General features: G+C 41.6%; 1 protein-coding gene across 13 annotated transcripts in view; it reads right to left on the reverse strand.

Annotated features, from left to right (window-relative positions):
• DOCK10 (dedicator of cytokinesis 10) overlaps positions 1–11,515 on the reverse strand; it is a 120,921-nt gene extending 109,406 nt beyond the window's left edge. For 5 of the 13 annotated variants that reach the window (XM_042042006.1, XM_042042007.1, XM_042042014.1 and 2 more), the window contains exon 1: positions 11,255–11,515. In XM_042042006.1, the coding sequence (XP_041897940.1) occupies positions 11,255–11,419 (165 nt within the window). In that variant the 5' untranslated portion in view covers positions 11,420–11,515. The remainder of the gene's footprint in view (positions 1–11,254) is intronic. The other 8 variants (XM_042042020.1, XM_042042008.1, XM_042042005.1 and 5 more) reach the window with 5 other exon arrangements.
• Between the last annotated feature and the right edge of the window lie 1,416 nt (positions 11,516–12,931).

Here is a 12,931-nt window from a genome sequence, read left to right on the forward strand (position 1 = left end):
AAGAGGTCTTTTTTTAATTTGGAAATTCTGGGGGTTTTTTTAATATGGAAATTCTGGAAAGTCCAAAAAATTCCCTTTTACTGGGAAATAGCTGGAACATAACTCTTGTTTCTATTAAGTGCCACTTGAGCTGGAAACAAAAGCATTGGTCAGGAAATCAGAAACTAAAAGGTTAACTTCTGATTTCCTACAAATACACACTACAGCCAGGCATAAACAAGTGCCAGAAAAGGATGTGGATGGGAAATAAAGCAGAGTTCGCTGCAGTTCCTCCTCACTCAGCTCCTTGTTCTGCCTGAAACACTGCGGACACGTCCTGACTCACGGAAAAAAAACCTTTTTTGAAAATATTTCCAAGAAATACAGTTGTCTTTTGAATGTATTTTACAAAAAACAATGTTTAGCCACCAATTCAGATTCTTTCTGCAGGCTCATGTAACTTAAAATTGCCTTTGAGCTTGTTTAAAAAGGAAAAATTGGCAAGCACTTAGCACGTACTTTTAAGCTTTTGGCAGCTTAAAAATACTGTGTAAAGAAACTTCTCAGTGGGAGCTGGTACAAACTTTTATGTCAGCTCATCTCAAACATTTCATTTGGGCAGGTCTGTTTTGGTGCATTCTTCAAGAATTGGCTTTTTTTATACAGTAAAATGTTTCAGAATTACATTTTATTAACTGATACTTACAGTTTCATTTAGATTCAGAGCAGACAGGCTAAAACATATTGGTGTAATTCCAGGCTTGGATTCACTTTTATCTTTTATATAAAAAGCAGAATTAAGCACGTGTTAGTAAGCATTTCTAATATTTCCAAATAGTTCTTCAGTTCAAACTGTGTTCATGAGTATTCTCTATACTTCCATACATTCTGCTAAAATATTTTGCATTTACACATGAGTTTGAGGAATGAGCATGCTGTCTGTCAGAGCTGCTTGGTCATAGGGTTTCTGAACAAAAGCAGGTGACAGATGCACAAACACTCCCATCACGTGTCCTTCCCCAAGTGACCTCTTTGCTGCACTGTCAGCACAAAAAAAATCAGGTGCTACAGGGGGCAAATGGTCATAGTGAAGAATCAGATGCATCATGAACAACAAAATATATTGTGTATCTGAAATACTGGAAAATTCAAAGCAGTATTTCATGCTGGATAAACCAGATTCAAGGTTAGGATTGCTTTCCCTTTATCCTTGACACATGTGATGCTCACATTCATCTGGAGGATGTGTTATGGAGCCCATGTCCAACACCTGAGACCAGACAGCAAACAAGGGACTTGGTTTCTTTCATAACAGCCATTAAAAGATAAAAGGAGAGCCAACTGCAAGGTTGAAAGGCCAAAGGAACTGGACATTCCTGGCAACAAACAAGCTATTAGGTAACTGCACCTCCTTAAGGGCTCTGCCCTTGCTTAAAACCTTGCTGACAGTGGTCAATAGCTGGAGGAACTCAAGCACTGCAAAAGCCAACCAGAGTCACAGCTGGAATGAGCAAATTCAGGCACAAGCACCACCTGGCAGGTGGAGAGACCAAACAGGCAGCTGGATGCATTTTCTGGGGAGCTCTAGGGACATGAGAAAAGTCTCCTCAAGCTCATGGGAGAATGGGTTGAAGACAGGGAAAGGGCTAAGGCACTGAAAAGAAAGAAGTGCAGATCAGCTGTGTGAGCACTTTTTATTCTTTAACTTCAAACCATAAAAGAGAAGGATCCAAAAATGAGAAAGAATAGGCCCAATTCCAAGATCGGTTTCTCTTAAGAACTTCTCTATAATCTCATTAAGATCAGATCTCCTGTAGTGATGGCTGCAATGAATGTTTGCACATAATTTACTAATGGCAGAAACATCTCAGACAATGAGGGAGCATCTGGCTCCAGGAATCTACATTTCAGTAATTAATCTCTTTACTGTTAAGGCTTATACTGTACACAAGCTAATTTTAGCATGTAAGTCACAACCTGTGGAAAACATCAAGGTAATAACACCAAACCCTTACTGAAGCGCCAAAGAAAGTCATGAGTGATTGGTGGCACAATGTTCAACTCCCAGAATCCCCGTTTCAGAGCCAACCATGGACTGATCCAGCGAGGCCACACACATTTTCCACTCTAACTTCATGATTTCTTTTTTTGGGGAGAGAGACACGCAAGCAGCACAGAATTACACTTCTGATCTGGTTTACTGCTTTAAGTTAAAACCTTATTCTGCTGGATTTGCACACATTTAACTGAGAACTGAATCTGGCCGACTCATCTTCATGCAAGTATCAATACTAATGAAAAGAAAATGAGCACAGCAGTTGACAGATGAGAAGTGAGGAAAAACAAACACCAAAGGCATGAAGTATTCAATTCAATTGGTTCCATACACTGTACTCAGAGTGATCCCTGAGGCAGGAAAGCCCAACAAACATTACAATGGCTATTTTTCATCGAAAACCACACACAGAGAATATATTATTTTTTAAGCTAACCACAAATTGGCAATAATTATTAACAGATTGCAATTGTAGAAGCAAGATATTGCACACAATTTCTTTCAGTTTAGACAGAAAATAACATTTTGTTCTGAAGAAGCACCACATTAACATGATGACAAAAGTAGATTTTTATAGAATATATTTACTTACAGAGCTTAAAATAAGAGAAATAATTGAGCCCCAGAACAATGAAGTAATCAGTTTCTGTCTGACTGGAAATATGTGCACACATGCACAGCTACCACACCTTGGCATAGGAGACCATGGCCCATGGTCTGAGCCAGCTTCAGCTGAACTAGACTTGGGTTAGTGCCTCGAGATGATGTCAGACCCTCGCCACCCAAAACATCCTGAAGTATTCATGTGACATGCTTTTTTGATGCTGAATCCTAATCCTTTCACTATTGTGGTATTCCTCACTCCAATCACTACTTCAAGCTGGAAGCCTTAATTATTCAAGGAAGTGATTCAAAAGCTGAAGGACCAGGAAAGGTTCCCGTATTTCCTAGACAGTCCATTTTCCTTCATCTTGCTTAGCTCCAGACACTCTGAAGATAACACACCTGTTCCTATATTCCTGAACAACATTACTGCAGGGAACAAGAGTTCAGTTGAGTACTTCAGCAGGTAATTTAATTTTTGTTTTACTCATAAAAGTAGTAATTTCAGCCTCAAACAGGCTGAAATTCTGCTTAGATCTAGAAATGAAATCCTGTGTTTTGCCTTTACAAACCTCTCTTTGGTCAAGGAAACATCAAAACCATTTGCCCATGTTTGTTCTCGTTATGCTACAAGGAGGTATTGCAAGCTGAAGCTGGTCTGTATTCACCCACACAATGACATCAGTCATCTGATAGTCATGAAGCACTGCTGCCTTTCATCAAAACCCTGTATGATTCAGGAAATGTAATCTAGAAGTCAGAATCTCTTGAGAGGTTTTTTGAAATCAGGTGGGAATCCCCCTGAGATTCACAGAAAAAAACCAAGAACAAAGCTACCCACACGAGGTTTTGCAGCACACAGTTGATCACACTTAATTTTACGCTGCAGGTGCACTCAGTATCTACTCCTCCATTCAGCTTTCTGCCACAGCTGATGGTAGAATGGTTGAGCAGCTGCTATGACGAGAAATGATTCCTGTTTCCACATGATCTTGCTTTGCTGCCCCGAGGTTACTGGAGAGGTTACAGAGCAACAGAGACTTTCCACATACACCAAAACCAAATAGTTCTGATGGATGGAAAAGTATGAAACATGGATATAAAGGTTCAGAGATATATCTCTGTCTCTCAAGAGCAAAGAAACTTTACATAAGGCTTTTGTCTGAAATGGGCTAAAGTGGAATTCTGCTTTATTTAAACTAGGTTTAGAACAAGTGTATTAAGATTGGTGTTGAAAAGGAGAAACTTAATGGAAGTGAGAAATATCAGGAACAGTTCTGTTACACTCCATTCAGATTTCCAATCCATGCAGGAGGGGAATGGAATGTATTTATGCTGAAGACAAAGCAGAAGATGGTTTTACACTTTGGGAAGGAGGAAATGGAAGAAGGGCAAGGGAGGAGAATTTAGTATCCATGAGGAAGACGCATACTCACTCTGAAGTAACACCAAAGCTTTTGAAAAGAACAAAGGCGGGAGGAAAAAAAGCAGCATTAGAATATGATATATCAACAGAGCAACGGTGGGTAGCCCTCTAAAATCAAATATCTGACCAAAGTTTAACAGCAGTGTGCCTATTTAATTTCAAATGAGAAGAAATGGCATTTCCCACTTGGCTTCTCTCTAATCATTTAACTCTTCCTCTGATACACACTGTCTTTGCCTCGACAGTTCTCTCTCCAGCTTTTACTTTGGCAGTACTTTTGGCTGTTTCCAAGCTAAATCAATATCCCCATATTTGTGGCCAAAGGCCTGAAATGGACTCTGGACTCAGCTATATGCATTTAAATCCAGTTCAGTGCTACTCAGAGGACTCTGTATTGACAACAGCAGGAAAAATAAAGCCCAGCCCGGCTCTCAGGGCTGCAGCCAGAAGTGAGTTAAGGCCAGTGAGAGGCAAGGGCTGGGGCTGGCCCTAATACCGTTTTCTGAAAGCATGAGCTTAATATACTGTTCCTTTGTGCTCTTCTGCAACCAGCTGCAACTCACCCTAATTCAGCCGAAAAGACCCAGTCTGCCAGAGGGCTGGGGTCTGGGCCAAGGACAGGGAGCGCACGTTCAGACGCAAGTGCTGCTGCCACCACGCTGCCACTGCTCCTGCCAGCTGCCCTGCACAGGTCGGTGCTCCAGCTGCGGATCCCCATGGGAACGCTCTCACTGGTAATGCAGTCAAAACACCTGGGGCGTGCTGGGAGTGTGAATGGAGCATCACAGGGATTTCTGTACTCCTATGGCTTGACAGACTGCCTGTGCTACCCCAACCAGCCTCCTGTGAGCTATGGGCAGCGACAGAGCTGCTAAACAGAGTACTCTGTGATTCTGTGAATTCTGCCTAATGGAGATGGGCTCCTTGTAATGGAGCATGGGACAATCTGCTTCTCAGCCAAGACACTGCAGCAGGTCGTATCACTGTTATCACCTAATTCCTGTAGATATTAACTACCAACCTAACCCACTCCCACAGTCTGGTCAGTACAGTGCCAGCAGCATCCACACATCCCAGTACCAAAACCTCACCGGGGAAGCAAATGACCCAATTATTTGAACAAAGTCATGAGTCTGGAACTACTTGTGCAGCCCAAGATGTGCATAAAAAAACCCCAGAGAACTACTCTGAAATTATACCTAAAGGCTGCTGCTCCCAAATACACACATACATGTTTTATATTTCTGTCCAATGCTACGCTGCCTACTGACAGCATGAAACAAAATACCTCTACCAAATTCTGTGTGAAATGCATTTCTAATCAAGTCTCCAGAACCTCAAAGTTATTATTATGGTTATTTTAGGTGGTTCATCCCATGTCTAGCACTTGGCGTTTAAATCCATGTTAGTATCTTATTTATTATTCAGTTTATATTTTCTTCATAATTCATTCAAGTATTTAATATTGTGATAAACACAGGAGAGACACAAACAAATGCAAAATCTGTGCTCATGGCTGACTTGGTGTACAAAGGCAACACACCCTGTACAGAGCTTCAGGTTGCTACAGCCACAGCTCACCCAGTTCCAAAATCCCAGGCTATCACTGGGAGAGATCACTGGGACCTTCTTCTTAACTCTGTACAAAGATCCAAAGAGCAAAATGATCAAGGGAAAAATACAGAAAGCTTGCATTTGCTAAAGGCCATGAGAGCTGGAGCCAAGCAGAACTGCAGAGCATCATTGACAAAACTGTGACAAATCAAGCATTTGTGTGCATAGCTCGGTCTGTGTATGTGCCTACGACACAGCACTGTGGCTGCAGAGTGCCAAAGCCTGAAAAACCCGGCTTTTTTCCTGCTTTTCTTGTGTGGGTTTGTTTCTCTCTTTGTCTTCTTGGCTTTAATCAAGTTCCTCTGCCTTTCTATAGGTCAGTTTTCTTCTCTCTCAAGAAGTATTCTGAGCACACATCCTAAATTGGGATTTTTGTCAAATGCATGAATCACCTTCCCAAAGCACTCCCAAGGACTGAGACTTACAGAGACTTTCTGTGTCTTTAATTTATATCCTTCTCTTTCAGGTATGCATTGCTTACAAATAAATAGCTTACTTTTCTCTTTTTTCCCTAGAAAAAAGAGAATAAATTCCTCATATGTAGGAGAATGTTTTCATCACTTTATTGCTTTGAGCCCACACTCTTCATAAGCTGTCATAAAAATTTGGTTAACACATTCATAATAATTACATTCCACACACTGTCATACTACACACATCACTGCAACACTAATAAGAAGTGAAAGCAATATAAAACATTGCTCAGAGTACCAACGTCAGACGGAGCAGATTTGCTCAGTGGTAAAAGGCCACCTTTAACACCAGCTTTTCTTGAACCATATGCATACACTACATGGTACTGCAGCACTGAAGAATGAAAACCAACCCACATTTTCTCCCCTCTGTACATAAGAAACTCTACCCAGAGCCACAGCTGCTGTCTGAATGGGTGAACACCAAAACAAACCCAACATCCTTCCAAGGAGCAGCAAGGGACACTGTCCCTGGTACCCAGGGGATGGGCTGGCAGTCACTGCAGTCTCTCACAGGCCTGAGGGGCACTGGGCAGCATGCAAAGAAGCTGCAAAGGTAACAAGAACAGTGGCCAAAATGACTCTGAAGCAGAACTGCTTTTGTGCATCACTTACTACTTCTCCTCTTTACACTCTAATGTTACTCATTTATTCAAACATGGGCCTGTTTCTGTTCCTGCTGAGGTCAAGTGCTGAAGTGGAAGTTAAGGTCAAATAAAGCTACATATGATTATCGTTGCTTAAAAATGTATTACACATTGAAGCTTCTGACTTGACCTAAGAAGTCCTGACAATTTGGAGTATTTTTCTTTTCATTTTGCAGCCCTGGGTAATCTTGCTTTGCAAAGACAATCCCTCCCCTAAGACATTGCAGGAAGGGAACTCCCTTCTGCTCCCAGGGTTGAGCCTCCAAAAGGCACTGCAATTCCCCCCCATTTGAGTACACACGGACACATTCCCACATACAAAACCAGAAAGTTATGAGTCAGAGATCCTGCAATTCCTAGAGTTGCCACCCACTGATAGCACTTATATTGCACAGACCTTCAGGAGAGAAATGCATACAAATGAGATGAGTGCACTAAATTATTTCAACTAGAGGTAGAAAATTAACACAGACCACAAAACTTAAGGAACACAGTTCTGAAGGTAAAGTTCAACACTAGATGATGACAAATTCTCAAAGCCATGCTTGTTCTCTCTACTGCTTTCAGAAGAGTAAAAATCCATTTACAAACTAAGTGGCCTGAGAAGCAGCTTGGGCAGTACTAATGAAGTGAACATTGCTATGTTAAAGCTAATAAATCAGCTCAAGTTACACTGTTTCATTCAAAATGCAAAACAATTTTTACATTTTTATGTAGTTTATTACCAAGGGCAGGAAAGCTGGGGGTGGTGGAGAGTAGGATCATATCCTCAAATATGCTTTGCTCTTATCACACAAATCTCAGCTGCCAGTTTGTAATAAATTGCATGAAAAAAAAAAGAATTACCTACTAGATAAAGTTCAACTTCAAGCCCCAAGTTCCAAATGCAAACCATCATCTTGAATGTTAGTGCTCCCCCTTAAAACACCAAACAGTTCTACTTAACCCCATGTACTTCATTTTCTTCTTTCAGGCATCTTCCTCTTCTCCTTTTTGTTGTGGAAACAGCATGTACAGACATTTGCATTCACTCTAGAAAGGTTTTTAGTATCTCAAACCTCACATAGACTTATTTTGAAAGCCAGCTCTTGCAGACATGCTCTTAAAGGTACAGAAAACAAGGGTCTATTAAATCAGAGTCACTGAACAAATTGATTCAACTGATACACCATATTAGAAGTTGTTTGGACATTGACTTTGCATGTCTCTGGCACATTCCAGGATTTCATCCAAGAGAAGATGACACACAATAGTAATTGACAGAGAATTTACAATTTTCTCTTTCCAACATCTCTCCTAGCTCTGTGGATCCAGTCAAGATCTAAAACTAATGATTTATCTGTCTTGCCTAAGGGTAAAACCAGATTTCTAAACCAACAAACTGAAGAAAAAAAAAATCTCTGAATAAAGACATCAATCCTCACTTTCTGCAAGGACCAGAATGTTAAAAATACCTGCTGTGATGCTTAAAGGGTTCATACAGTGATTAGTAGGTAGCCATTAAGCAATAGCTGGAGGCTGTGCTGGGACTTCTTCCCTTCTTTTCTTATAGAGCGCACCCACAGCATCTCCTGCGTGGAGTGCCACTGGCAAAAACAATTCCTAGAAGAATATCCTACAAGGATGTTCCTCTTCAGTGACTAACAAAGGAAAATGGGGCACATCCCTAGAGCTGTTTATGTACTGGAAGCATTTTAGGGTAGACTGCTGTTCTCTCTGATTCAGGGTTGCTTTCTTTATCAAGGCAACACCAAGATGTTACTTTTGCTACACACAGGACAGGCAAACTTGCAAGAACAGAGAGCAGAGCCTGGTGACTTCAAAAAGCAGTTTAGAAGGCACAGTTTTCTCCTGAAATCAATAGCAAAGGCTAACGATTTCTGTAGGGCACATATAGGCAGTGGCACACATGCTACAGAGAGGAAGACCATTTAATCTGAAGGCATGAAGAGACAAAATGCCAGCTCTTCAGCTGACAGGAGCCAAACGATCGCACCCAGGCCCATCAATGTACTTCTGGTATTCTGCATTTTGAGATTTCCTCACCTCTCTTCTTGGGCACTCCAATTACTCACTGCGCTCAGACACGAGCTCTCAGTAATCTCATTGGGATCAGTTTAGCTCCTGGCATCTGCACAATGTGCATAATGACACTGGGAACTAAACACTCTTTTGCTTGTCTATATAGTTGCCTCCACTGTATTATCCAGACATAAACCTCAATGTTGTACAGCAGACCAAGGGGGAAAACTAATTTGTTAGGACCATAACGTGTTGCATTAAGGCCCAGTAGCCTCCAGCTCTCTTTATCACGCTGCTCTTTCAAGTAACATAATTCAGGTGGAAACACGACCATCCATTCTGCCACAAAGTGCTCTGAAGCAGCAACTTCTTTTCAGCTCACCAGGTCTCCACGTCATTCCTAAGCCTAATTGCAAAGCTTAATGGCAAATTCATTTAGATATTTACATAATTAACTGCTTCAAAACAAAAGCATGGTAATAATACACATCCTGAAGAGAAAGATCAACCTCTGAAAGTCAACCTCTGCCCAGCAGCTTTCCTCCAAAGTGCCTGCCTGCACCTACCCCAGCATCAGGACAGGGCTGAACCACTCCTCCTCCTCTCAAAGTGACTGAGAGGGAGACAATGATCCCAACAAAGCTCCTGGGGAAGGGCAGCCTTTTGGCAGGACAAACATCAGGGCATTAACCACTGCTACAGAAAACCTAAGCCCCTGTTAGTACAACAGGTGGATACGTTTGAGGGGATCTCAGAGCCTACATCCAGCATCAGGTAACAGACCATCTTGACCAGAATGCCTCTCCTTTGGGTATCCCCAACTCTGCAGGGTGGTGGGCAGCTGCCACAGCTCCCTACCCACTGCAAGGTAAAGCCTCACTTCCCTGAGAGCCCAAGAACCTTTGCTCTTGGAGCCCTGATCTCACAGGACTTACTACACAAAGAAGCACAACTCAGGCTGCTGATGAGTATTTCTGGGTTTGGCAAGGCTGGCACAGTGTTTGCTGCCACAACGCCCTAGACTACCCTTTTCTTCCAAGGACTGAAGCAAGTTACACAGATGATCCATACTCGGATGTGCTTCCAGACGTTTCTCACTTCATCATGCTTGAAATTACTACCAGGAAGGAGACATTTATTTGTTTAAACGCTGCTGAGGTAATTTATTTAACCATTAAGTGGAAAAAAAAGAAGAGTTTGTTGTATAGATATAGATACTTTTGGAGCACAAGAAGCTTTAACATCAGATTCACAATGATGAAATCCATTTCCATCCTCCTTATGACCATGAGGCTCCCCATGCACTGGATAATGCCCTCAGCTGATACATAAAGCACTGCTGAGATTGGGTCCTTGCTACTATCGTTGCTATGGCTGCACCACACACCTCTCCATGGGCAGCAATGCTCTATTCAAAACAGCTGCTCAGGACAGCTATTAAATTCTCTAATGTTACTCTTTACCACTAAGTTACAGCCCTGTGTGGGATCAGAGTATCATGGGGGTGCACTCTGAACTTCCTCAAAGTCTACCACTTAAATGATATAAATGAGTGTCCTGAAAAACTGGCAAAAATACTATTTTCAGTGTCTTGGTAATATTTTTATCAAGTGAGAGCCACAGAGTAACAAATCATTGCCACCTCACATGCAAACCACTCCAGGGTTCTGTAATTGCTCACCAGATGTGTATTTGGCAAAGAAGAGCAGTAACTAGGCAGTAAGTGTATTCCTCATTCTGAAATAGTGATTTATAATGAGGAACAACCCTGTCACTTATTCCTAATAAACCTATAGTGCTTATTATATTCCCATCACAAAATAAAAAATTTAATTCAGGAAGAAAATGATGCTTCAAGACTCTTTCAAGCCCCCCTTCATTAAAGAACAGAAGCAACTCACTAAACCAGAAAGCAGTGATCCAGCAAACACTTAACTGCTGCAAACTGTTTGAAGCAAAGATATATGGGAGTTTATTTGCATATAACTTAATATAAATTCCAGCTGCATCCTGGGTGCAAGTAAAGATTTTTTGTTTTGTTTGGCTTGGCTTTTAGGTTTGTTTTTGATTTTATGATGAACAGACTTAGCAAACATTTCCTAAGCTGTCTGCTGTTTGGAATTCTAAGTCTGAAATAAAACATAACCACGCTACCAGCTCCAGTGCTGCCTATCTCACAAACAGCAATAAAACCCACCAACAGTTAAATAACAGAACATTTACTTTACACAGAGCTTATGAGGAGCTTAAAGCTTCACCTATAAAGTAACATTACAGATACACCAACTCTACCAGCAAACTAACAGAACTAACCTGACAAATTGCCTGTCAATTGCTCTCTCTCTATGAATATACAGTTAAAGGAAAAAAAATAATCCCATAACATCTGTAATAATAATTCTGTCACCTCTCTCTTGATTAAAGTATACCATACCATTATGATGAGAGTCCTGGGTCTGCTCATTTCATCATCGCTATCCAGCGGCAGAATTTCATGTGACAAGTCCTCTCGTTGTCGTCGCCTGCAGATATGTGGACAGTTCCTCTGTACCACAGAACGAAAGGCTTGGAGCAGAACAATGCTGGCAGCACAACCCATATCTGCATCCTGAAGCCTACAAAATAACTTCTATGTTTATGCTATGTTTGAAAAACAGTGGCTCCTTGTCCCTGAAAACAGCCTACAGTGCAGCTGCAGCCAGCTCGCTCTCCAATCGCTTCCTTGAGCTCTGATCATCTGATCACAACCAAATAGCTTGGATGCAGACAGAGGAAAGATTTGATCCACTGAAACAGAAACACACGCAATATTACGATGCTTTCCTCTCCCTCCCTGCTCCTGAATTCGCATGAGAAAATGCGCTCCCTTCTCTTGTACAATCATCCGCCTCCTCCGATTCCAGTTTCATGGAACTGAAAGTATTAAAATTCCCAGTTCAAAAGAGCCAGCTGTTCATTAAACACACACAGAGGCATCCACAGTAACTGGCTGGATCAGTTTAAATACCTTTTTAAAAAAGTCGTATGTAGCAAAAAAGCCAGTATCTGGAAAGTTATTAACTCTTATTATCAGCACTGCTGGGTTCAAAACACTTTGCCTAAGGGGTTTTTACCACACATAAAAAAAAAGCTCAAGCTCGCAGAGGGATTTGGGCTGCAATGTTTTCACCACTTGCAATTTTCTGAAGCACAGCAAGTTCATTTGAGTTGTAAAAGTAACAAGTGGCAAAAAGGCAGAAATCTGTGTGCTTCATCCAGCTCATACTAAAACAGCCATGGCTCAAGGCGAAGCAGCAGCTCTGAAATGCCTCTCAACAGTGGGGCTGTTTTGTGTTCCAACACACAGGTGCCCTCACAGAGAAACATCTTTACACCTTCACAGGAGCCTGTGTAGGGCAGGGTCTCTGCGGGCAGGGTCTCGCTCTGAACCACACAGCGATGACCTTCCCAGAAGGGTGAGAGGAGAGGGTTTCTGTGGGTTATCAGTGGGTCCAGGCTGGGAGAAGTGGCTGCTGGCAGCCAGCACTAACAACTTGCCTCTCTGGCTCCTGTCTGGCAAGTCATTCAAAAGCAGGCAGGGATGCTCAGCAATCACATGGCTGACCTGGAAACACAGCAAGCACTAATGGGAGAGTGTGTAAGATAATAGCAGAGGAGAGGAAGTTAGCACTAAAAATACCTACAGAAAATGGATTCCTCCTACACATTAGGAAAACTCACAATTTCCAATAGGGTTTCCAGAGCACCTGCTTTTAAGCTAATATGTATAACTTTATTATATGTGCACCCAAAACCATATTTACTTTGCATCAAAAGGTTTTCATTTCTAATGAAGGCCATGAAAGTTTTGTCATCAATTCCCACGGGGGCATAATCAACCTTATAATGTCTGTTAATGAGATATTTGTAAATAATTCTCCTCTTCACAATCTCAGCCAGGAACTGCACTGAAAACTTTTCATGGAAGTACTTTTTCCAGGCTTAAGTAGAGTTTAATTGCTCAGCAATATGGCAAAAGACATCATAATTCAAATTAAAGCATTTCCAAGAAAAGGTAAATCCTTTAGATCTGTCCTTTAATAGCAACAAACTCATCACCATTACTTCTTGC

This window comes from Corvus kubaryi, unplaced genomic scaffold, assembly GCF_017639235.1.
Source record: "Corvus kubaryi isolate FWS band 111438036 unplaced genomic scaffold, C.kubaryi_AGA036_p1.0 37397, whole genome shotgun sequence".
Lineage (NCBI taxonomy): Eukaryota > Metazoa > Chordata > Aves > Passeriformes > Corvidae > Corvus > Corvus kubaryi.